The sequence below is a fragment of the Anopheles nili genome, chromosome 3, assembly GCF_943737925.1.
Source record: "Anopheles nili chromosome 3, idAnoNiliSN_F5_01, whole genome shotgun sequence".
Classification (NCBI taxonomy): domain Eukaryota; kingdom Metazoa; phylum Arthropoda; class Insecta; order Diptera; family Culicidae; genus Anopheles; species Anopheles nili.
Window position 1 is genome coordinate 4,483,074 of NC_071292.1, and position 24,170 is coordinate 4,507,243.

General features: G+C 50.9%; 1 protein-coding gene across 1 annotated transcript in view; it reads right to left on the bottom strand.

The window, feature by feature from the left end:
- The window catches only part of LOC128726905 (protein O-mannosyl-transferase TMTC2), a 117,436-nt gene that overhangs the window by 70,518 nt on the left and 22,748 nt on the right, over nt 1-24,170 (bottom strand). Inside the window, exon 3 of the mRNA XM_053820751.1 lies at nt 494-1,058. Coding sequence (XP_053676726.1) covers nt 494-1,058 — 565 coding nt within the window. The remainder of the gene's footprint in view (nt 1-493; nt 1,059-24,170) is intronic.

Consider the following 24,170-nt stretch of genomic DNA (forward strand, 5'->3'; position numbering starts at 1 on the left):
ACTGAAATTGTCATAAACACGAGCCAACCTCCGCCTCCCCCGCATCATTTTGCCATTGCACAATCCCCGATGGTGGCCACGAGCCCCACGTTCCTATTGTCGGGCTTAAAATGGCGCCCGATGGAAGTAATGGCGGTGGAAAACGCCACGCAACTGCAACCGCCTCGGTGCAGATTGCAAATGCCACTCGGGCCGGGTGGACCCTTATCCTCTCTCCTCTCTCTCTCTCTTTCTCTCTTCTCACTCCCACCACCCACCCTCATGGTGTTGTTTTATAGGCGCAGGACTGTTGTGGCGTCAAGGATCGTCGTACGCGGGCACGTTGGTCGAGGTTGGCAAGGGCATAAATAAAGCATATTTAAAATTAAATGTATACTCCCGGTGTGAAACGGTGAACAGGACGGGGCAGGACAGGACGACGACGGTGCCACCCCCATGACACCCCCCCCCCCCTCTCCCCCCTCCCGCACCCAAGGCAGTTGAAAGGGCGTACCTTATCTCTGGATCCGGCGTATCCCTTTATGATGTCATAAATCGCGCAAACCACTAAAGCTGTCACGGCCGTTTCCTTGCACAGGAGGGCGGCGGTCGCGAGCAGAACCGTACCACCCAGTGCCACCCACTGCCGGCGGTCACCCCACTGCCGCCAACGGACGTGCCGGATGTACGCGAGCAACGCAAGCAGGTAGAAGATGCACCCGGTCAGATCGGCTCTCCCGACAACGCCCGCGACAGCCTCAGTGTGGATGGGATGGGCCGCGAATAGGAGCCCCGCAATGGCGGCCCCAGGCCGGTGGCCACCCGCTGGCAGGATATGGCGGGCCAGCTTCACCACGAGCCCGGTCGCGAGTGAATGCAGCAGCACGTTGACCAGGTGGTAGCCGAAGGGCTTGAAACCGTCCAGTAGGTAGTTGAGCCGGAAGCTGGCCACGCACAGCGGCCGGTAGGATCCGTGCGAGCCCGAATCCACCAGTGGTGTGCCCCAGAAGTCGTTCTGTAGCAGTTGCGCCCACCCAGCTGCTGCCCCGGGCACGTCCGGGTTGCCAAGGATCGCTCGTCTGTGAGGAGAGAAAGAATGAGAGAGAGAGAGAAAGAAAGAAAGAAAGAGAGAGAGTCAGGTAAGATGGTGGAACAAATGGTGGAACTGAAGCCGGTCGGAAGTGGGTGCTTCCGACGCGAGCCCAGTATCTAACTAATAGTGCACTAATGACGGAATCGAATTAGCAGAAGACGCGCCAGACACTGCAATTGCATTATTCACACTCACGCGCCCGATTCGATGCAGTTCCGACGCAGTGTACAGTGCACGAGCGCAATGCCGGTTTGGGACCGCATAGAGCCTGCCCAGCTTTGGCGCTCATGCATATTAATGTGCGCCCTCCTGGTGTTGTTGGTCCGACGATCGTCTTGAGGAGGACGCGCGCCTGCAACTTGCCGCGACGGTCTGCGACAACATTTATAAATTAAAACCATAAAGTATAATCCATGCGCATATTTGATACAATTATTTTCTCATTAGACCTGCTCCCGGGCTCGTGCCGGTGAAGGTTTGCATAATGGTTTTGCGAAACGCTGGTGCTTCTGTGTTGTTGCTTTTTTTCAATCCCCATTTTCCACCACTAAGTGAAGCAGCACAATCGTCTGATTAAGCTCGAGGACAAAGCCACACAATGTCTACAGAGAGAGCGAGAGAGAGAGAGTGAGTGTTTGTTTAGAGAAACTCAAACTCTGTTGCGGTTTCGCGGTGCGTTCTGTGCTTCGAGAAAACCCGTTGCTAAGGAGTGCAATTTTCACCGGGCTGCACGTAACCGTTGCCAAGGGCCCACGAGTGTAAGTGTGCGTGCATCCTAGCGTATACTTTTACTCCCATCCTTTTGCTCGTTGTCGCACGTTATTAATCGTTCCCAAGGGCTGCCCGGAGCACCAGTGACGTATCCGTTCAGCCGGCAAAACCGCATTGTTGCACTCTCGATAACCGTTCCGTTAATATCCGCCACCATCGCGCATTCTCGCGCATCTACCCAACCATTTTGCTCCTTTCATCCATGCACGCCACGAAGCCAATCACTCAACCCTCAACGGGCAGCTTGATGCGAAATATTCATGATGCAATCGGCCCCCGGGATGTTTCACGACGAACGAAGGGACGAACGGACGACTAAAACGCACGCGTGCTTGATGGTGGTGGTGGTTGTAGTGAAAGTTGAGACATTACACTGCACCGACGGCATGCTGGAACTAATCGATCATGCAGACTATTAACGTGCGCCTCGCATTTCACTCTCCTCTTGCGAGACACGTTCCCTGAGCCCCTTTTGCCCGTGGAAAATGGGTCGGCCTTCGAGCGATAAACCACAACGCCATCAACTTTCGCATTACGACGTCCCGGTTGCTCCCGCCACCAAGTCCCCGGTTTCGGTGATGCCTGACGCGTAAGCGAACATGCATGAGCCCAACATTCCGGTACCGGTACCGGGAACAGCGACGATCAATTCATCACCCAATGGCCACCCATCGTTGGCTTTCTGCAACCAGCGGCGTTCTCTCGCCAGTGGGGCGGGTTGATAAACATATTTTATCCGGCCCTGTGCATTGACGCCAGCCGGAGAGTAATAATAACGGCGATGCAATAAGCTGGCTGGCGGGACTGAAACCACCAACACCACCAGCCAGCTGCCTGTTGCGAAGGTCCTTCGAAACCAGGACTGAGGCCCTTCGGATCCATGCAGCCCGTACGCAGCTCGCAAAACGGGCGAGTTATTATTTTGCATTTCACGAGCTTCCTGCCGCTGTTTGCCGCACTTTAATGGCCACCTCCCCGGCGGATGGACGTCAAGGACGAACGGGATTAGATTACCAGCGCTGTGAAGCGCACGGTTTGTACACCATTCTTGTGCTGGCGATTCCCAGGCTCAGGAAGGTGGCAGCTGTTTCACTTGCACATCCGCCCACGAAGCGGGTTTTCACTTTCTCTCTGTGTTTTGTTCCGCAGGACACATCGCATGGGTGGTGGAATTTTCCGCCGAAATTCCGCCCAAAAGAATGTGTGATTGAAATAGCGCTTCATTTCGGTCGTAGCAGGGAGTCGACGTTTGTCTTCGAATGTTCGGAGGGATGATTGCCCACTCCGGGAGTGGGATTGTTTGTTCGTTGTGGCTGGTGCACTAGGCCATCCGTTTGCCTTCTCATTCTAATCCTGCCTGCAACTTGGTATGGTTAGCATCACCATCATTGCCATCATTGCCATCATTCGCTTTCCCAGACAGCAACCTCTAGCATTAGCCCGATTAAGGAAGCTTTTGGTTGCGTAAATCGGTCGTGCACACGCACAAAAGAAACCACCATCAGCATGATGAACCGTGCCCATCGTACCGAAACCGGCCACGGGACCCGGATTGTCTTGAACCGAGGCAAACCATCCGCGAAACCCGCGACCCGCGTGGGAAGTGCATTCCGTCGGTGTGAATCCGACCATCGCTAATTAGTTTCTAGGGTTGGGTTTCAGGGTTTTGTGGTTTTGCAATCATGCGCCCCGTTCTCGACGCTGCCAGGACGGTTCACGCGAGCGGAAATGCACTTGTTTGCAAGAGACAAGGGTCGGTCTGGTTGACGATCCGGGCAACCGAACTGCCGGTGGTTAGCCCAACGGATCCTGCTTCACGTCAGTCATTTCGCGTCCCGTCAGTGGGAGTGTTTGTTTGTCGAAGAACTCGCCAACCTCTCCGGGGCTGTTCTTCGAGGGCCACGGATTACATTATCCACATAAATCTTCACCCAAACGTGCCCCTTGAGCAGGCGGTCGCTAAGGTGGGTGGGTGGAAAATAAAAATTCAATAGACATGAAACAAAGAAACATCGTCCGAGTGGTGAAAAATGGTCGCTGGAAGTTTTTCCTCGCAGTTGGGTGGAAAAACAGGGTCGTCTGGTACACGGATCCATGCAGCAAAGTTGCTTGCGCTGTTTGTGGCTTTAAAAACACGCCAACTGTGCTGGTGTGTGAGAGGAGTGACCTTAAACCAAGAACCCATCCTCGTGATGATGCTGCAACAATGTGAGTGGTTCCTTACCCGCCCAAGAAGAAGACATTAGCGCAAAGACGGGAACGGAGCGAGGCAAAGAGAAGACCACGGCAAGATATATGATAGCATTCGAGATTGCGAATAAATAAACACAATCACATGCGCTTCCGGTTCTGCGGAAAACACTCGGAAACGAGTCCCACAGAGAGGGATTGGCCAACGAGAGATAGACGGAAGAAGGAAACCGACTGATCTTATGGTACTGGCTTCAGGATGCTCGTGGTGTTGGTACAGGATGTAAGGAGTGAAAACAAAAATCCCCTTCAGGCAGGCGTCAAAGGTACGGAAGGGAAAACCTCCCACCCACCCAATGGCTGGCGTAGTCAGGACGTTCGTTCTTGCTCCCTTTCCGGTGTCGCAAGCAAGGGATGGTTGATCTTGGACAGGTAAAATTCGCCCCACTTAATGTGCCACAGAAAGGAAAGCACCGAAATGGATGTCGAAGGCGAAACTCGGCCAAGATGTTTGTCGGTTTTTGGCCTCGGTTTTTCGGTGTAAGTGTAGGAGGGTCTTATTCACCCGGAAGGATTTTGCCACTCGTTCTTGGTTCTAGGTGGGTTGGATTGTTTGTGCATCGGAGAACCCGTGTTTGGTGTGAGAGTAACGGCTAAACCGGACGTGAGATCTCGGTGGGTTTTCTATGGTCCTGAGAAATGCTTCAAAAATGGAAAGAAAATTAGCACAAAACCGTCTGTGCGTCGGAGAGCAGATGTCTCGGAAAGCTTGTGCAGATCCTCGTTGTCTTTCAAGCTCGTTCGTTCAAAGAAGCCGTTCAAGGATCGTCTTTGCAGGATTGCTCTAATCAATGAAGTTCTGCCAATATCAGCTCAATAAAAGTGGATATGCGTCGCAGCCGGAGTATAAAACCGGAGTAAAAGCGTCCGACAAACGACCCGCTTAGAAGTAGCTTGATGTTTCGTTTTTCACAGGACACGCCTCAAAAACCGATCGATCCGTTGACCTGACCGTCCATGTACCCGTACCGTCAAGGCGGTCCTCGAGAGCCATTCCATCACGTTTGTCCACAAACCAGGCGCTCATACACGCAATATTATCGGACAACGACGACACACTTTGGCCGTTTCGCCAAGTGGCGTAATCTAAAACGTTCTGGCCGAGATTAGATTCCACTCGAAACTGTCAATGATGCATTACGGTACAGGCGCATGCTTTGGTGTTTTTTTCTGCACTACCATCATCTACTAATGCTGCCGTAACCCCGGTTTGGCCCCTAGATAAACGTACGCAGTGCCATCAACGCCTTGGTAACAGAGAGAGAGAGGTGGAAAAAAGCAATCCTCTCCGTTTGACTTAGGGCTCGGCGATCCATTTCATGAAGCTAATAGCCCACCCAAGCCCATCTACCCTTGAAATCTGGCGGCTGTTGTCAGGAAAAACGGCACGCAGACCCCAAACCGGCACGCAGAAAGTCGGCTGTCAAATGCAGTGAAAATGAGACGCCAGCTAAAGAGGAAAGCAAACAAGATTTATGGAATAAGCAAACCACCCGGCCGCTCGGAGACGACGTTCGACGGTTCGCAAGCCACGGTATAACAAGTAACTGGGCAGCGTACCTTGCCTTTGGGGTGACCTACGAAGACGGTCCGGTTCAACCGGGAAGAAGATGGACGGTTTATTGACCGAAATGAGGTAATGGAGCTTGAGCCAAACGCCGAACGTCGGAACCGGAAGAGCGAAGGCAAAGATGAACCAGAATCGAGGCTGTCGTTTGATAATGATGCTCATAAATCTGTCCCCTCGGGACGGGGGAGTGTGTGCATTGAGGGTGGTGGGTGGGAGTGTGCAACCCACAAATCCCAACCACCGGCAGAAGGACAAGGCTCTCGGTGAGTCTTATCCTGGGAGTTTCCTGTTGCTTCCACTCGGCTGTGGTGAGGATCATCGATTTTTACACCTGTATGTACATGCTCGGGAATTCCGAGAAAACGGGCCAAGATCTGGAATCGATCGAGCCGGACGATGCACCCGACTCGAATGCCTTCAATGCTACCAAGATGATGATGATGATGATGATGATATCTCCGAACCGGATGCAAACCCTTTCCACTCCGACTTGGAAGACAACATTCTGTAGCCCTTTCCGGAGCTGACACATAAAGAACCCGATGCTCCTGAGGTTGGCTGAGCTTGTGGGCTGCGGTTACACATCGAAAAGGATGCACCCACACACACACGCACACACCTTGAAGCTCTTGTGGACCCTTCCGGAGTCGTCTTCATCGGCTAACCACGACGCGAGTCAACCACCGAGAGGATTGGATTGCTGATAAGCATGCTGAAGCAAGGATGAGGCGTGCTTGGAAGCCTCCAGCCTGGCACAGAGATGGACGTCTGGTGGACCGGAACCGTGATGCATAAACTTTCCAGCGAGATGTATTGCGGGAATTAAACGGAGAAATGATGCATCTTAAGGATAGACCCGTTTTAAGACGGGCATGATTTACCGAACCATTTTTGCGAATCATCTGTTTTCCTTTCCACGTAAAAGTACATGCAGATTTTCGTTAAACGCTGGCGTTTGGTCTCAGAAAAGGGATGAAAGAGGGCAACTAGAATTGATTCTAAAAAAAGACTAGGAAGGAATCAAAGCGACAAAACTTGTGATCAGTGCACTTTTAAGAATTTTCATGAATACACAAGCACTGAGACAAAAATTAATGAGTACACAAAACATTTTCAACCGTTTTTTTTTCATCCGGGACAACCCTTTCCACGGTATGGAAATTATCCACTTGATAAACTGGCGACAACAATTAATAGAACCCATTATAAGCGAGAGCGCGGCCGCTTGGGTTCGTCTTTCCGTTTCGTGTGATTCCGATCACGTGTTTTTGCGCTCGATTGCGCCCGGACTTCCGGAAGAATTTCATCAACCATTTCCATCCTTCACCGACAGCCTGATGCGCAGCCGATCAGACTGTGAAAGTAATTGAATTTCTAATTATTCTCAAATTAATTTCCTCGTCCTGTTTCCGTCGGTGCGGCAGATTCCGGCCTCGTGAGTGGCATTAACATTCTGAGGAATACCAGATGCCACCGTCGAGAGCATTTCGCGTCCAGTTCATTTCGATTTTATTCCATTTAGCTTCCAGCCAGCGCGAACAATTACGATGTGATTCGAAGACGATCGGACAGATGGTGAAGGCATCTGGCTTGGATGGTGGAACATCAGAACGGCTCCGCGTTATCGCAGTTTATCCCGTCTTTTGTGGGGGTGGACATAAACCTGCACCGACAAAAGGCTCGGATGTTCAATTAAAGTTTATAGAATTTAACTCTCCGCCACTGCTCCGTCTGGTAGGATAAGTTTTTCCTTCTGCGTATCAGTAGTATCCGGCAAACTTTTCTAGTGTATGCTTTCTGAACAAAGGGGAGGTGTTTTCTCAGAACATGTTCCATTTCATTTGGCAAAGCAAGGGAATATTGCTCATAATTAGTCCTGTCGGAGAAGGCATTAGAATGTGATCTTCTACATTGAGCTTGATTGTGAGTAAATGAACAGAAAATGTCCACGATCCTCGCTCGTAAAGCTGGAATGTCGACTGCGTAAGCTCAAAATATCTCTTCTCGTTCGAAAGAGAGAAAGAGTGGTCTTTTTCACCACCAACGTCCATAGCGAGATGCATTTTTCATCCTCAACGACACTGCGTTCACCTGACCACCGCTGGATCATACGGCGTAATGGTCGACTTCGTTAAACTGCATTTTTAACTCATTCCTTCTGCCCTCATCCCACGCATTCCCAGGCTTTTGCCCTAACGTTCGTCCTTTATCTGGTATGCACCTTCCCGGTTGCAATCTTCCCTCAGGGCACACACCAGTAACCTTTCAGATCACTTCTCATTTGACGACGCGAATGGAGAGTGTGCTCACCGCAACAGTGTTGCTTCTGTGAGCTTGTGCTTTTTTTTTGCCTTCGCTTTCGCCACTGCCGCAGGATGGTAGCGAACCGTACCATACATATCTGCATCGGAACCACCAGTTTTCCGTCTAACTCTCGTGTGGTCAGCCCACCACCGGCGTGGACAAAGCGAACAGGGACGTTCGCTCGCGTAGAAAGTGCATAAAAATGAACATTATTAAAAAGAGCAGCCCAACGGGACGGAATATGGGTGTTTAAGCAATGTTTCACATTCTTTGCACTCTACGGCCATTGTGTGTCTGTTTTGCATGTGTCGAGCGAATAAAAACGTAGTTTTTCATTCTCGCTCTCATCCTCATGCCTCATGCCGGGAGCGGGAAACTCACCCACCATTTCTAGTTGCTTGATTTTGCACTCCACAAACATCGAGGTGCGATTTTAATGAACAATCCTTTAAATTCCACCTCTCGAAAGCCACTGGCTGGGGCTTCTTTCGGTGAGGTGCTCCTGTGATTGTGTGCTACGTGGGTGGAGGGAAAACTTCCCGGTAAAGAAACCTCACACAGTTCCGGTTCCGCTCAGTGAACCATTGGCACCTTTCCTCGGTGCCGGAGTCTAACTTTCATGAATATGCATCTCGCTGCCGGCGACTCGCCAATTTCGCCAATTCGCACCGTGTTGCCGAAGGGAGTTAAAGCTCAACCGGGCTTGGACGTTGGACAACCGGGACGAGCCTCGTTCCATCGAGCCATCGCGTATGCAAAACAACAACATCCGTCGACTAAGGAAACCCGATGGAGTGGCAAAAATTTCAACCCAAGCGAGCCGCCCCTGCACGGAAGTGCTGCTGCATCAACTTTTGTGCGGACCAAAACGAATCGGAAAACTCCCGCCCACTTCTTTCTCTCTCTTTGTTGACCCATACGGGAAAACTCGCCACCAAATGGCAGTGCTCTCGGAGGGCGCTTGCATATGTGCGCCGGTGTGTGTGTTTTGAATAAAAATATTACGAAGTTAGCGAGCAGCAATGACTGATAAAAAAAACGCTCGCTATTGCGGGAGTTCCCTAGGACTCGTGGCTGGAAGCATGCGAGAATGCGAGAGTGATGATAAAACAAAAACCGCACACATACAGTGGTGGCAATACCTTCGGAATACCTTCGTCGAGGGCCACAAACCGAAAGGAAGCCGTACGGAGGCCCCGTGTGTTTCGCAGCACTTTTTCGCTTTCGCTCATCCGTTTCGAATGGCATGATGGTTGGTGTTTGCTTTTGTGAGAAAGAGGTGGGATGGCAACCGAAACAACCTCACGGCCCCACGGGAGGGAAACTCCGTTGCGTTGGCTTATGTTGGGACAAAAGCATACGAGCATATGCTTTTTACTTCCAGTCCCGACCGTATGGGGGCGCTTCACTTCTTCCACTGAGCTCACGAGTCTTCCGGCTCACGGCGTATTGTTGCGCCCAAAAAGGGTTAGCCGGGGGACTCGGGACTGTTTGGAAAATCGGCACTCCGGTTCACAGAGCTGGCACTCTCGTCAAACACTCTTCAAACGCGGCTGCAAGGCGGGATTTAGAATGCCGGCCAGGATGCGCACGGATGTGCACGGATATTAGTGACAATGTCCGGAATTCCGATGAGACACCAACCAACCCGGACGGACACACACGCGCACACACATGTTGCTCGACGTGGTGGACGTGTTTGCCTTCCGACCCCGGTGCAACCGAGCGTCGCAAAGGTGCTTACCGGCAAGCGGCCGTATGAACGACGAATATCAAATTGTTGCTCCGGCTCCGGCTCCGTTGTCCCGGTGCTCCAGCACTTACGGCTTTTTCATTTATGGCTTCCCTGGCCGCTGCTGGGCCCGCATGGAAAGGGAGCTGGGTAAGCCGCACGTGAAATGTTGTGCCATTTTAAAATGTTACATTTTGTCCGGCTCACGTTGGCGTAAGTCAAGCGAGGAGGTTGTAAGCCGGACGGAATCCTTTTATTTCCTTCCACTCTCGCTGGTCGAATGTCGGTGGGGATTAACACCGAATGTGTTCCCTGCCATACCAGCGTCCGGGTGGGTCACCCAGCTTGGGTGTAAGCTTTCATGAGCTAATGGCGACGAAACACAACAATTCCAAAAAGAAACTCGTTCGGTTCCGCCTGAAGGGCGCCCTGCTGATAAGCGCCTTTTGAGGGTCATTGCATCTTACCGATCTTACCGTCGCTATTTTGTACGCGAAAGTTTGTGGCTCACCTAAAACGAGATAAAAACCGAACAAAAGAACAGCATCAGTAATTAGTCACTGCTTCATTTTGCAATGCGCGGTGTTCTATTGTGCGGCCCCTTATTTCGAGAACAGCGCATTTGCATTGGAATGCATCATTGGGGGGATTTTCTTATTTCCAGCTTGTGCTCTCTCTCTCTCTCTCTCTCGCTCTCTAATGCGCTTACGTTTTGCCTCAACAGCCTGGTATCGCTTTTCCGCTAAAAACCAACAAAAGCTCTCGCGTGTTCCGTCCCGTCCGTCCGAGCGGCAAATGAATTTCCGAGAATTGGAAAATGTCTGCGAATCGACCGGCGTTGAAAAAGCGCAAAATCGAAGTGGAAAAGCGCAACTACTCGACCAGAGACTCAACGCCAGTTTCTCGTTCACCTGGCACAAAGAACTCTAAGGCAGCAGCAGTAGCAGCAGCAACAGCAGGAGCAGCTTGTTTTACGCTGGCGAAACAAAACAGCCACCTCGTCCTGATGCGGGCCCGGTTTGTTTTGAAGTCTCGGGGCCGTGGCTCGCGTGGGATCAGAAACAGGCCGGTTGGTCGAAGAAAAAGTCTCCCGCAACACTGTTTACCACCAGTGGCCAATGTTTGTCGAGCTCTCGGGTTCGAGCTGTTGCTGGCCTTCAGGTGAACAGGAGCAGCAGAAGGAGAAAGGATGTTTTTGTTCCCAATTCACCGTGGCCGGTTCGGTCGAAACGGCTCAAGATCCGCATGCTATGCAGCATCAGTCACGGTGGTCGCAAGAAATAAGGCATAGAAGCAAAAACCAAAGAAAAAAAAAATCACCAAACCAAACCAGACAAACAACACGGCACAAGATAACAAGATCCACTCGAACTCAGTTACGCTCGGCTACGGGGGTCTCGGACCGGTGTCCGAGCTGACTCCCGTGCCGTTCACGGTTCAGGACCGTGCAGTGAATCAAGCAAATCATCTGTTGAGCTTTTGGAGGGTGTTTTTCTTGGGGAATTTTGCTGGTTTTTCTTCGTAACCGAAGCAAATGCTGCTTGAGATGGGCAATTCGACGGACCCAACTCAATAATTGACAGTGTGGAGTGGCTTTCCCGTAGCTCGAGGGGAAAAAAGCCCTTGTTTTTGTAGTTTTTTCTTCTTTCATCAACGCTCGCTAGCATCGTTGATTGTGCATTTGAAACGTTGCGCTTAAATAACGCACTCGGTGAGCCGATCCATCTTCCCAGCGTTTCCCAGCGCATCATAAACACGGGCACTTGCATCTCAAGCGGAACGCAAGCAATCACGGTTCCGGCTGGTGAACTCCCGCGCACGAGACCATTTTCCACCATTTGTCAATAATTAGCCTTTCCACGCGACGGAAAGGAAGGCGATAAATCGCCACGTTTTTTTACGATTTACTAACACCGTTCGAAGCCGTTTGAGGATCGTTTTTCTTCGCACACCCCCAGGAACACCCCGAGCAGGGGGTGTGCACCCTAATGACACCCACGACCCGGTTGCGTCAGAAAAGGAACCCATGTAACAGGATTTGTCGTGGGGAAACAGAAAAACATGAGCAGCACCATCCTTCAATTATGGCACCGGAATGGCTTCCCCGGCTTAACGATGTACAGCGTCTTGCAACGCGCCGAGTCCCCTGGAACGCTAGGAACGCCTGTTCGTGGGGTCCATAAATTGTGCCCATCAATCCGAGACCGCCTGGCCGGGAGCCTAATCTCGCTAATTCTGGCAAATCCTTTCGCTTCCAGCGCGAGTCCACGAAACACCCCGATGAGGCGCCTAAATTGTGCCCAATTTGCACCATTCCGTTCGGGTGTTCGGTTTAATGACTGGCCTGATGAAACAGACCTCGCGCAGGACTCAAACCGGTGGGGTCAATTTACGATAGCCCAGCGGCCATCTGCCACGAGATGGAGAAAGAGAGAACGAGTGAAAGGGCCAGCCTAATCCAACCGAGAGTGTCACAAACTCGTCGGCCCCGAGAGCTTTCGATGCTTTATCGCCGATCGCGGGCCATTTGAAGGACGCACGGGAAAGTACTGAAAGTAACACACAAAAAAAAAGAAACAGACACACAAAACAGAAGAAAAAAACTCATTCTACCACCCATCGAAACGAGATAACAACACGCCGGGTCGTTGCTTTCGGAATTTTATTGCCTGCATAACTCGGAAATAATTAGCAGCAACTGCTTGATGAAACATCTCGGAGAAAATTGGAACAACCGTTGGTGGGTGGCAAGCGGCCATGATGCAGTGGGCCGGATGTTGTGCTCATTATAAGCCACCATCAAACCCTCAACCCCCAAGGGCGCCGGTCGTGGGTGGCCAGAAGAAAAACACATTAACGAAGGCTGGGGCCGCCACTCATAGTTAGCACTTTTGCAGCGAAATAAGAATCCATAAAAGGCGGCCCGTTTCCAGCTGGGAGGCGTAGGAATGGAGAGGATGCATCGTAATAACGATGCAGGCCTATGATGAAAAGCTGATTGGCCACCACCCGCCCTGGTCGCTGGGGTGAGAATGGTGGTTTCGGTTCCCATTAGGGGTTGATTTCATCGCCGCCATGCTGGCACGTTTTGGCATGATACGATACGAAAAAGAAAAAAAAACCCAGGTCGGCCCCAAAAAAAAGGGCCCGAAATGGTACGGATCACGGACGATATACGCTACATTATGCGTCAATTTTCTTCCAGCTTCTTCGTTTTCGAATTGCCAGGCGCCGAAAACGTAGATGAGCGAGATGATAATGAAGATGATTTTGGTGGCGCCCTGGCCGAAAAAACCACAGGCGTCATCAACTCGCCACGCCACGCCACGGTGGTTTCGTAACCTAGCAACATCAACGCACACTCCGGTGCGCGTGGTGCGAACCAAAATGGCGGCCTCCTGTGAGGCGTCGGTAAATTGTGGAAAATTTTCGCCTCATTTCAATTGAAACATCAACACACGGACGAAGGACGAATCCACGTGCCTCGTGGGACGGTCAAGTCCTTTCCTTCGTTGTGGACGTTTGGAGCAGACCTTCCTTCAAAGAAAAAAAAAACAACCTAAATTTGTGGTCGGAATTGATGAGCGTAATGAGATTACTCCGATGGTGTCGGTGCTGGTGGTGGTGTTTTGGGCTGTTTTCGCCAACCGGAGCTGCCACGCCTTGCTTCCACGTCAATGCATTTGCACAATTTTTTTCTCCTTCTTCTTCTTCTACCCCGTACAGCAACGTATCTTCCCGTGCAGCATGAACCGTCCCCGACAAGGACGACGCTTCCGCTGCCGTGTAGCGAGCATTAGGCAAAATGCGCACTTAATGGGACGACGCTTGATCGCGGCGAAAGCGCTATCTCGACGTACCAGCACCAGAGACGCTTTTGCGGTGTTTGCCATCGGTTGAAACACACGCCCCACGATCCCATTGCTCCCCAATGAAGCTGTATGTGCGTGTCCGTATGTGTGTGTGTGTGTGTGCGTGTGTACACATTGCTGGTCAATTTCGTTTCATGGGCACGACATGGCCCTGGCCACGGTTGTGGACGATTTTTTCGCTCCAGGACCGTTTCTTGCCCATTTCACTGATTAACGTTATTATGCGGGGTCGTGTCTGTTCCACCGTTGGTCAGGCGCACGTGCCACACCGAGATAGTGGGTGTTTTTCTTGTTGGGAATGGAAAAAAAATCCTACGTCCCCCCACTATTGGCGAAAAGCAATGCCGCAACTCGTGCTTTAAATGATGCCTTACATAAGCCTTTGCTGGAGCTTTGAGAAGTTTGAATTTAAACCACCGAAAAGGCGTTATTGCATCGAAATTGTATTGCCACGCGCGGCAATTAAACGGTGAGTTGGCGCAAGGAAATACGAAAAAAAATACCCCACACTTCTAAATAAATAATCATCGCTCTCGTTCAACGATTCCCGTCAGCCCTTCGCAACGACTTCATTAAACTGAGCACGTTTGGCTGGCGGCAAAAACAGCTCAAGAGTTTCGTCCCATTCAACACCCGAGCCACCGGAGAGAGAGTATCGTCACGGGGCAGAAAAACCACACAACCAAGAGTCGCTTCACCGGGAGGGCATCCATTCCTGGAAACAGATAAAACCGTACTGTTGTCGACTGTCGTCCCCCGCGGACCGTGTACCGTAAACCGCATCCTGGCGCTGCTCACAAAAGCGCTGACAAGTTGTGACAGCTCGTCGCAACCACCAGTTCCTGGCACGGTCTCCGGCTCGGACGGATTATGATGGGTATCGTTCGAACAAATCGTCGCACCGTTCGGTCCATCTTCGGTTGCAATCGCCGGGATGGACAGCTTTTCTTGCCAACGACGACGAGATGCCGCAGACGAATGGACGGATGGCTGGGATATGGAAGGGTTATGGAACCGTGGAATTAATGAAAAGCCAGCCAGCACACGCCAGCTCCCGACGCAACGGATCGAGTCGTTACAAAAAGCCCTTCGCCCGGGGCAGTGCATTGCAAGGACACGGTGCCAAGCGGCTGGAACGCGAGACGGAGACCGAAGACCGAGCCAAATAATCAGAAACCATTCGCTCTCGGGTTCTTCTCATCCGCGTGCGCCATCGTTGTATTCCCCATTGCCGGTTGTATGGTTTAGAAATTTTTAGCACGTAATAAATTATTATTCTACTGTTATTTAATCCACGCCATCCCAGCATCTACGGCATCATGAAACCTTGTTGCCGCTGTCCAATATTTCCACGAGCCACCCGGTTTCTTTTTCACCCTCGCATTCGTTCATCTTTGAGCTGGCGCTTTGGAGGGCTGTTTTTTTTGTGTGTGCAAACTTTCTCCCACCGGGCCATGGTGCAGCGTAGTGTCTCGTTTGTACGAAAGGGATTCTTTCGCTTTCATTACTGCGCTCGGACGGCGGGTTTGTGTGCACAGCTCCAGTTCCAGTCCCAGTTCCAGTCCTAGCCACGGGTCCATGCTCGGTCGTTGGCGCTAATAGAACGACGGCAAACGGCACAAGGTACACCATTATGTTAACGAAAAACCAGCTTCAATTCCAGCGTGCCACGCTGTGCACTTCAACCCGCCGGGAAGATGACGAAAGATGGCCCCCTGGAAGGATAGTCGGGTGGCCGAGGGCCGCTAAAGCATTGAGGCGAAGATTTTGCATAATGTACGCGGACCATGGTCGGGTGAATGGGCCACGAGTTGGGGTGGGCATCCTTACGGTGGGAATGGAAAAACGGTGGGTTAAAAAAACGGAGTGGATCCCGTCATTTGAACGACGCCAACGGTAGCGGATCCCTTCGTTGATGGAGGATAGAAGAACAGGAGAGAGAAAAAAACCTCCGCAGTCATAAATAAACACGAAGAAGCTTAAATGAATCTAATGAAGTTCGGCGAAAAGGGTTGTTAGTGACGTTCCGTCGGTGGATTCGGCGAAAGCGCCCGTAAATAAGCTAATGCGAAGAGCGGCTTGCTTCCCAGCAGAAGGGAATGAATGTAAAATCGTGCTTCAAGTGGGATTTGGGAGGGAAAATTATGATTTTTAGTCGTGGAAAAAAGTGGCTTGTCATGCGAACGCAAACCTCCGCAAAACAATGCAAATTATGTCGATTGTTGTATCGCACCGTTGTGTGCGTCAGGCGAAGCCGCGGAAATAATGTTTGCATCGTACAAACAAAATCAATCATCAACCCACGCGAAACGCGCTACCGGTTGGTGGGTGATGGCGGCGATGTACTGGCACTTGGACAAAATTAATATTATCATTAAGCTGAAATATTTAACTGCGCTCAATCATCGCACACACGCCTGCGGTTGTCGCAGACCGCACCTTTGTAGCTGCGCAGGATTGCCCAATGAGTCGAATGAAATTTATCAACGGCACGTGAAAACACCCACACCATTACGAGCTGATGGTGCGCCCGGGTTTGTTGGAGTTCAAACAGTTTGAGCATTTGTTTTTTTCATTTTCCCGAAGGTCCTTGAAGCGCGAGAACACACATTTTCGCTGCCGGACTGGAGGTAGGAGATATGGTGGCTCTTTTTTTTTGCTGTTGTTGCTGTTGTTGATTCAACTCCCTCTCACCCGATCGATCGTTATTTTCGCCGATGATTTATTTCAACTGCAATCGCATGTTGCCACGGGCAACGGATGCATTACATGGTCGAGTGAAATCCCCCGGCACATCCATGGCATCCTTTGTGACAAAGTGACAACCGCGCGCTGTTCGATGTTCACGGCCTACTTCCCACACCGTATGCTCATCACGAGCGCCCTTCGATGGCTTATCGGCACGGCCGAAATTACGCTTCCCAGGCAGAGCCTGATTAATGGTGAAATTATTGATTTTGTAATTAATTCCAAAATGAAAAATGGACACCCGAGCTGAGGCTGGTCTCGGCAGGATCCGAACACCAGGGTGCGATGCGTCGTCCAACGTACCCGTCATTAAGCCGGATGGGTTTTTCGTGTGGAAACCGTAGCTTGCTAGCATATGTCCCTCCCGGGTGGGTGGTACAATTGTTGATCAATATCTGGTTTGACCTTTCCCGTGATACCCACCCGGTAACAAAGGGTCGAGACTACAGCGAGATGACATCCCAGCATAATTAGGTCAAATATTTAGCTCGCGCATTATGATGTCGCATTGTTTAATTCAGTTCCACTTTGAGGGGTTGTTCTTGTTCGGAACGTTTTGCTGCGGAAAACAAAAACGATGAAGCTTGTCCGTTGCTGGCAGCTGTCATTACTGTTTCCACCGACGAAAAAGTTCTCGTTTCGTCGAGCGATCTACAAGGACGAAGGGCAGCAAATGGCGCCACATAAATGTTCGACGTGAGTATAAACATATCAGCTGTCAATAATGTCCATCATCGTGATGGACAAATTGTATGCACCACCGCTTCGGATGGATGGCAGGGTTGGGTAGTATTACGTTGGCTTCTCGCCACCGATGGAAAACGACGAAATTTGACCCCTTCCCGATGGGGTTGTGTTTATGTTTTAATATTTTTCGACCACCCTTTTCTGTGCTGGCTCGCTCGTGGTGGTCAATTGCACACGCCTGAATAGAGATTAATGGATCCAGTGGTGTCGTGCGCAGGACATCAGGCATGATAATGGATTATGACAAAGCGAGACCTGGCCTATTGAATAATTGCCCCGTAGGCATAGCATTCAAAGCTCAGCTATCGACATGTTTTGCATGCATTTCACCCACGCACCATAAACGCCGCGCGAGTTGTTCTATTTTCCCCGGGCCATTATTGATTGATTTCTCACTAGAAACAAGGCAAATAAAACCGATCGCTGTGGGAGGGTGTGGTTTGGAACGGTGCATAGCTAGCTTCATCCCCACACAGCCACACACACCCACACGTCAGCTTAACTAGATGGATTTGTGTTTGCCTTCACACCGAGATTAGGCCCCATGTCGTCCGTACATTAGCAAAATCGCTTCCTACAGCACCAGATCACGCTCGTTCCATCGTCCAGCGAGTTCTATTTTTGGTGCACCATTCGGTCAGTTCAATTTCATGCGGTAAATTCGTGGGCTGGTTTCAGTGCTGCACGTTCCATAGCGGTGACGAGTCGGTTGAATGGTGTTAGAATGTGTGGATTTTTTGTGCACCGTCCGGACGAATGAGAATAAAAAGTTGGTGCAGCATCGTGGAAAAGATTACGTTACACTCCGCCTGGCAGCACAGAGTCCACCGTGGCTGCGGCTGGCCTGTTTCCGTGGCTAGCTCTGCGGATTAGAGAGAGCAAATTCCGGTCCACGAAAAGCGAGTAAAAGTTTACCTCGACTCGACTGGCACACCGGCCATGGAAAACCGTCGGGTGTGAACCGGGTTGGCGTTGAAGGGAATTTGAATATCGGCTTACTGCACTCATTAGCCTCCGGGACAGGCTGAGGTTTTTCCGGGCTGCGGATTTAGTCGCTGGGCTGGTCGCGAACGAGGGAGAAAAAAATAAGGCCCGATAACCACCAGCCGAGCACGTGCTGCCGAATGTCTTTCATCACACGCGGATTAAAATATTCAAATTATTTGGGATTTTTCTGCATCTTTATTAGACCTCAGCCGTCGGAAGCGAGCCCAGAACGGCCGAATCATCCCGTCGTTGAAACCCCTGTGCAGATCATTCACACCCGCCCACCCGAGGTGCAAACACGCTCGCGCAAAAGTTCAGACAGGATGCAGTAAAATATTCATGACGTCCGCGTCGAGCAGACGCAGGCAAATAGTAGTAGGCTGTGCCGACCTCGGTCGAGCTCCTGGTGGAGCGGGCGGATTGAAGCGAAGGCTCCTTCGATGGAGCAAAAGTTTTCGAATTCGATTTTTCTCATTCCGCACTTGTTGTCTCTTTCTCTCTCACGCTCACTCGTCGTTGTGGCTGCTGTCGAGTGCAAAGAAAGCTCTCGAGCGTTGGTTGTGGAATCACGGAAGACGGCACAGGGTGGATTAAAACCGTCGGAATTCATTTACGTTAATTCCAACCCCGGCAACGAGCGTGGCACGGGGAAAACTTCAACCCCTAAGCCTTTGCTTTCTCTCGCTTCTGCTGCTAGCTTTCGAACGCGATATAAGAAGCTGGGTGGAAAGAGAAGTGTAAATTTTACTACCAATACATGCACTGCGCGAAATCCGAGGCCAATCGTGAGGAGTTGCAAAACCCTCGGTTTTATGGTGTTCTCCGTACAGTTTTAATTATCCTTCGCCCGGCGCGGAAGGCGCTCAAGTAGTCGACCCTCGGAAGGCTTTAAAAAGTAGCGCCCCTCAATCCGATCCCTCCGCGGAAGGAGCTCGTCGGTCGCCGTTCCGGTTAAAGTTGCTCGTTTTATAAGCAGTTCTATTCCCGCCGGCGCTCGGCACCAGCAAAACACCCGGACCCCGGGTCTCCGTGCCGAGGGACAACAATCGGGAAAAACATGGCCGGACATAAATTTAATCAAATTACTTCGACTCACTCCCGGACCAGGGAACGTGGGAACGAGGACGCGCGCACATAAAAGCGGGTCCCGTGCGATTTAGCCCTCGGAGCCGCCCGGCACCGGGAATCCGGAGCAGGTTTCCATTTCTGGTCCATTACGTTTGATGAAATTATTCGAATGTGATGTCGAAACATTGCGCGCCCCGCTCCCGGGCCACCGTCGCAAACCCCTTCCGGTCGACGGACCGAAGCGGGTCTGGAATTAGTGATCGTAAAATTCCATTTAGTTTCCTTTTAATTGAATCGTCCACGATGGTGCTGGCGCTCCGTGCTGGGTGTGGCGCTTGCCAGGCCCAGCCGGGAAAAACTACAGCAACAAACAACAACACCACGGCAATGAGGTAAAAAATAAAAGTTGAATGCATGGGGCCGGCCATCGCCACCGTCGTTATTAATTAAACACGCAAATCGCGCGATATTATCAATCAATTATAGAACACTCCGGGCGACAGTCGGCGATGGCGGTGGCTTCCAGCACGCAACAAAATATTTAATTTGCTTTAATGGTGGAGACGTGTTTTACGAAAAATGTGAAAATTGCGCCCTGATCATCGGTTGGGGATTGATGTGTTTTTTCCGTATTGTTCCGTATTCTTGTCGCTGCAGAAGTGAAATATTTTGAATTGTAAAAGGATACACAAGCGCTTCTAATGGTTCACTTGAGCGAAGCAATAGAAATGATCTGAAATATTTCATGCAATATTTCATGCATTCGTTAAGGGGACATCATTCGAAGGACAGCTTGGCCAACAGCTGCTCGTTTGCAATTATGGTGAACGTATGGCGAAAGCTGGAACCGTGCAGTATAAATTTCATTTCCCAACAGCTTCTCGTTAGGTTTCCCTAGTTTATGCGCACCGGGTTCTGCCCTCCACAAAAGCCATTATTGTGTGAAGCACTTTCCATCCCGAAGTTGGAGCAGTAAAACGACCGATCGCCCGGTTCAGATAACGATCGGGGTAACTATCGTTCAAAGTTTTACGACTTTGCCGATTCGGTCGCCCTCCGAAACGCTGGGACCTCCTAGCGCGCTGGCTTCTGTCAACCGTAACGGTTTAACACTAGGGGGAACAATTTCATGGTTTGTTTCGTACACATCAAGTTCTGGCAGTTCAGCGTGGGAGGTGGATCGCGGTGTTTGCTTAAAATAGGCAATAAAAAAATCAACACACCAGTACCCACATCGTCACCCGAAAAACGGCGGCCACGAAAACGAGAGAAAAAAAAGGATGTCCACCAGGACTTGTCCACTGGTGAGCAAATCCTGCCGCGCTTTAGAACAAGGTGCAATCGAGCGGGTCGCTGTACCGCCGAATGCCACCACCCGGGCAAACGCGTCTCGGGTGAAATCAACGTCCAAAATGTAATCCACTGTCAGATTAACGAGCTGAAGTCATCAACCTTCGATCGAGTGGCAACGATTCGCAAATGGACATGAGGCCGGTCCATCCTCCCGCCATCACTGAAGCGCTGAAGAGCTATTTTGTTTTCTTTTTTTTGCGACTAAGTCAATCGATAGTAACCTACGTGTCCGGGAGCCGGAATCGACTAAGCTGATTACGTCACAAACATAAGCTCGTGGACGTGAACGCTCGGGAAAAAACACACCAATCTCCTTTGGGGATGGCGCTTGGCAGGGGTCAACGGATCACCATTCTGTCGCCCGTATATTCGACGCCGTTCGGAATCAGCGCCCTCGTGCGGCATGTCCTTGAGCGAACCGGATGAGTGCATCATTGCGAAAGCACGAAACAGGACGTTCCGGATGAAGCTCGGAATGGCGTTTTTCATCGCATGAATAAAATTCTCCTTCGATGGCTGTTTACACTCACTAAACCCCACCACGTAGTAGCTGAACCAGGGTCCTTTCGTCCGGGGTCCGAATGCGAAGCACCCGTAATCAAATAACATTTATGCCCATAGTTTGCTTCTCGAAGAAAGCACCCAAAAGTGTTATTGCTAATTAAGCATCGAGGAAATGTTTTTGCTTAATTTTCTCCTCCATTTTCTGGCCGGAAGCGGTTCGAGCTCCCTCTGTTCAAGGCTCGTTTCGGAGCACGATATCCGAAGGGCTCGTAGACACGACACGGGTCCCACGTTCGTGACCGACGGTAATGAATAATAATTCTACATTACAATCACAATTACGGTTCCCGTGGGTTGTCGCTGAAGGTTGCTGTCCTGCACATGAGCTCCTACTTAGGGTGTCTGCCCGTTGGCCCCGTGGGACGAACAAGGACTTCAGACAGAATAGCGGTTGAGAGCGAAAGTGAGAGAGAAAAACCTATTCTAAATACGTAAACGAGTCATGGGGCGCGACCAGGAATGGAACGGTGAATGCCAGTTGAACACGAGCTGGCATGGAAAGGAGACAGATGGAGCAAAACAAAAAAACAGCCTGCCATTTATTCTATCAAGAAGAAAGTCGTCGGGACGTTTCCCATTTCCCTCGCGGTTTTCCACCGCGATGACCTTTGACTCCGATGTCCATCCGGTTTGGCAGAGGTACAACCTCACGCCACACCGGACACGCATTAACTAATGAAGAAATTATTCATTCCCGCCTCGGTCTGGCGCGCGTCCGGACACCTGATGGTCCGGACACGTCCCGGCAAACCTGTCCTGGATCGTCCTGCTGTCAGTCCGCACGGCTCAGTGTTTTCCTTCCATTGACCGGGTGGTAAATATTTGTCTTATCAGAAAACTACACCCGCCAAACGATTCGCGCCCACCCGATGGCAACGAGTGTCCACGACGAGCTCATTCTCCGTACCGCCAGAGGGCGTTGGTTAATTACAAAAATGCTTTATTGCTTCGAACGACAGCCACAGGCGTTGACGATGCCGACGCTGGCACCCATAACAATCAGCTTATGGTGTTGTATTTCATTTTATTTCATTTCGTACACGTTCGGGAACGACTCGCCTTCATTGCCCGGGATAAATGCCCGCTCTATTCACGGCTAATCGTTTGGTAATGAACTAGCTTTTACTAGCCTTTCTGTGGGGGCCTTTTTCGAGCTCACCGGGCTGCGTGTGACGGTCAGGTGATGGTCGGAACGGTGGGAGAGAAAACATTGCTCTTAATGTTGTACCGGCGCCTGGGGCTAATTGTGATCAAGCAAACACATCCACTCCCACAAGGCACATTCACGTCGTGGTTTCGTTGGCGATGGTTTCGATGACAGAAACGAACCGCGTGTCAGACACTTCGAGCCAATCAAGTTAGCACTGACGAAAAAAATAGTAGGCCTTACGTTAAAGATTGGGCGACGTTTTTTTGGTGGTGTAGAGTTGGGGTCTCAAAAAGCTTAACGATCTTTCATTTGCGGTAGAGGGTCGTTTTTTTTTCAGCCTTCATCAGATCCATCGAGGGCATTCGACGAGCAATGGCGTTTGTGTGGTTATAAAATAATTCAATATCACGCTAACGAACGCTTTTGATTACGCGTGAAAATTCCACCCGCGAATCAGTTCCCAACACAAAAAAAACGAGTATATATCATTTACAAAAAGTGATTGAAATTTTATGCAACTCGAACCACGTTTGGAACGTCACCGTGAAGTCATCGACGCCCTGACGCGATTGCTGCCAGGACACCCTCCGATTGACTGACGTGCTGTGTGCGTTAGAGTGACAGTGTCGCGAAAAGCCTGGCAAGTCTTGCAGCACCAGGACGCACCCGTGGGTGGGATTTGCGAGCGAACTGAATAGATACCGAAAAACTCGCACCCCCTGGAGCCTTAAATCTCCTCCAAACTCTCTTGCTTCCCCCCCCCCCCCCCCCCCCCAAAGCGCACAAGGATAACTCATTCCGAATTTTTATCGCCCTCGTCCCGTCAACGCCCCTCCCAATCGAACGAACCCAACCGGGCCTGGGATCGGGAAAATGGTCGTAAAAACACACGCAAGCCCACACCGACCCTCGCCAACCCCACCTTTTTGCTCAAATCCTTGTCGCATCGTGTCGCATCGCCTTCGTGATGCGAGATTGTGACAGTTTTTGTCATTTTTACGCCCATCAACCTTCGCTGCGCACCAGCACCGCGGCAGCGGAACGCAACATAAATTCAAGCCTCCTCCCTTCACACACAAACACACAAACACACACACGCACACACACTCGCACAAAAGGCTCACGTGAGCCACGGGCTGGCGAGATCGTCGTACGTGGATCGTTTATTTAAGCTGTCAATCTACGCGAATGCACGTTGGAATAATAATGATAAGCGCCGGCTGTGACGCACCGACTATTCATATATGCATGCGAATGTCGTTTCGCGCGGGTCCTTTCCCAAGCGACCGAAGCCAACCACTGTGGGGGTGGGCCGGAAATCGAATTGTCACTGTGTGGCAAGAAAAAAAACACCCCCCCACACACACACACACAGCCACCACTTTACCGAAACCGGCACCGGGTGCACGGTGTAGCAGGGACTGGATTGAGGCTTGCCTTTATTTTATTTCATTTCTCTCTCGCCCACCCACCCCCAACGTGGTTTTTCCACCCCGCGAATTACGACTGGCGTGATTTTTCGCGATGCCATTACCGCACGATGTCATAAAAATGATGATCGTGCTTCGTGTGCGAGCGTGTGTCTGTGTTGCTGGTATGTGCGCGACCGTTTGTAGGTCGCTTTATCCATCGGAGCGTAAAGACAACCCCACGCTTCAATCAGGTATCCTCCCCCTTTCGGCGGGCCAAATTGTTCTCGGAAGCAGCAGACTATAATCCGCCCGCTTGCAGTAAACAGGTGACCGGATTATGCGCTTGCAGAGGGTCGCTCTTTCGCCGCTCTCAGCTTACGGCCATTTATTTCACGCAACCCGGCGCTCATCTTTATCTGCTGCGGTTGCAGGACGAACTTCCCACCCCTCCCGGGTTTCGACCAGTAGGAGACAGCACAGGGTGAAATTTATGCGTCCAATTGAAACATTCGATTCTTGTCGTTCGCGGATGGGTGGAGAACGTAATACCGCCTCGGTACACTGGGTTTG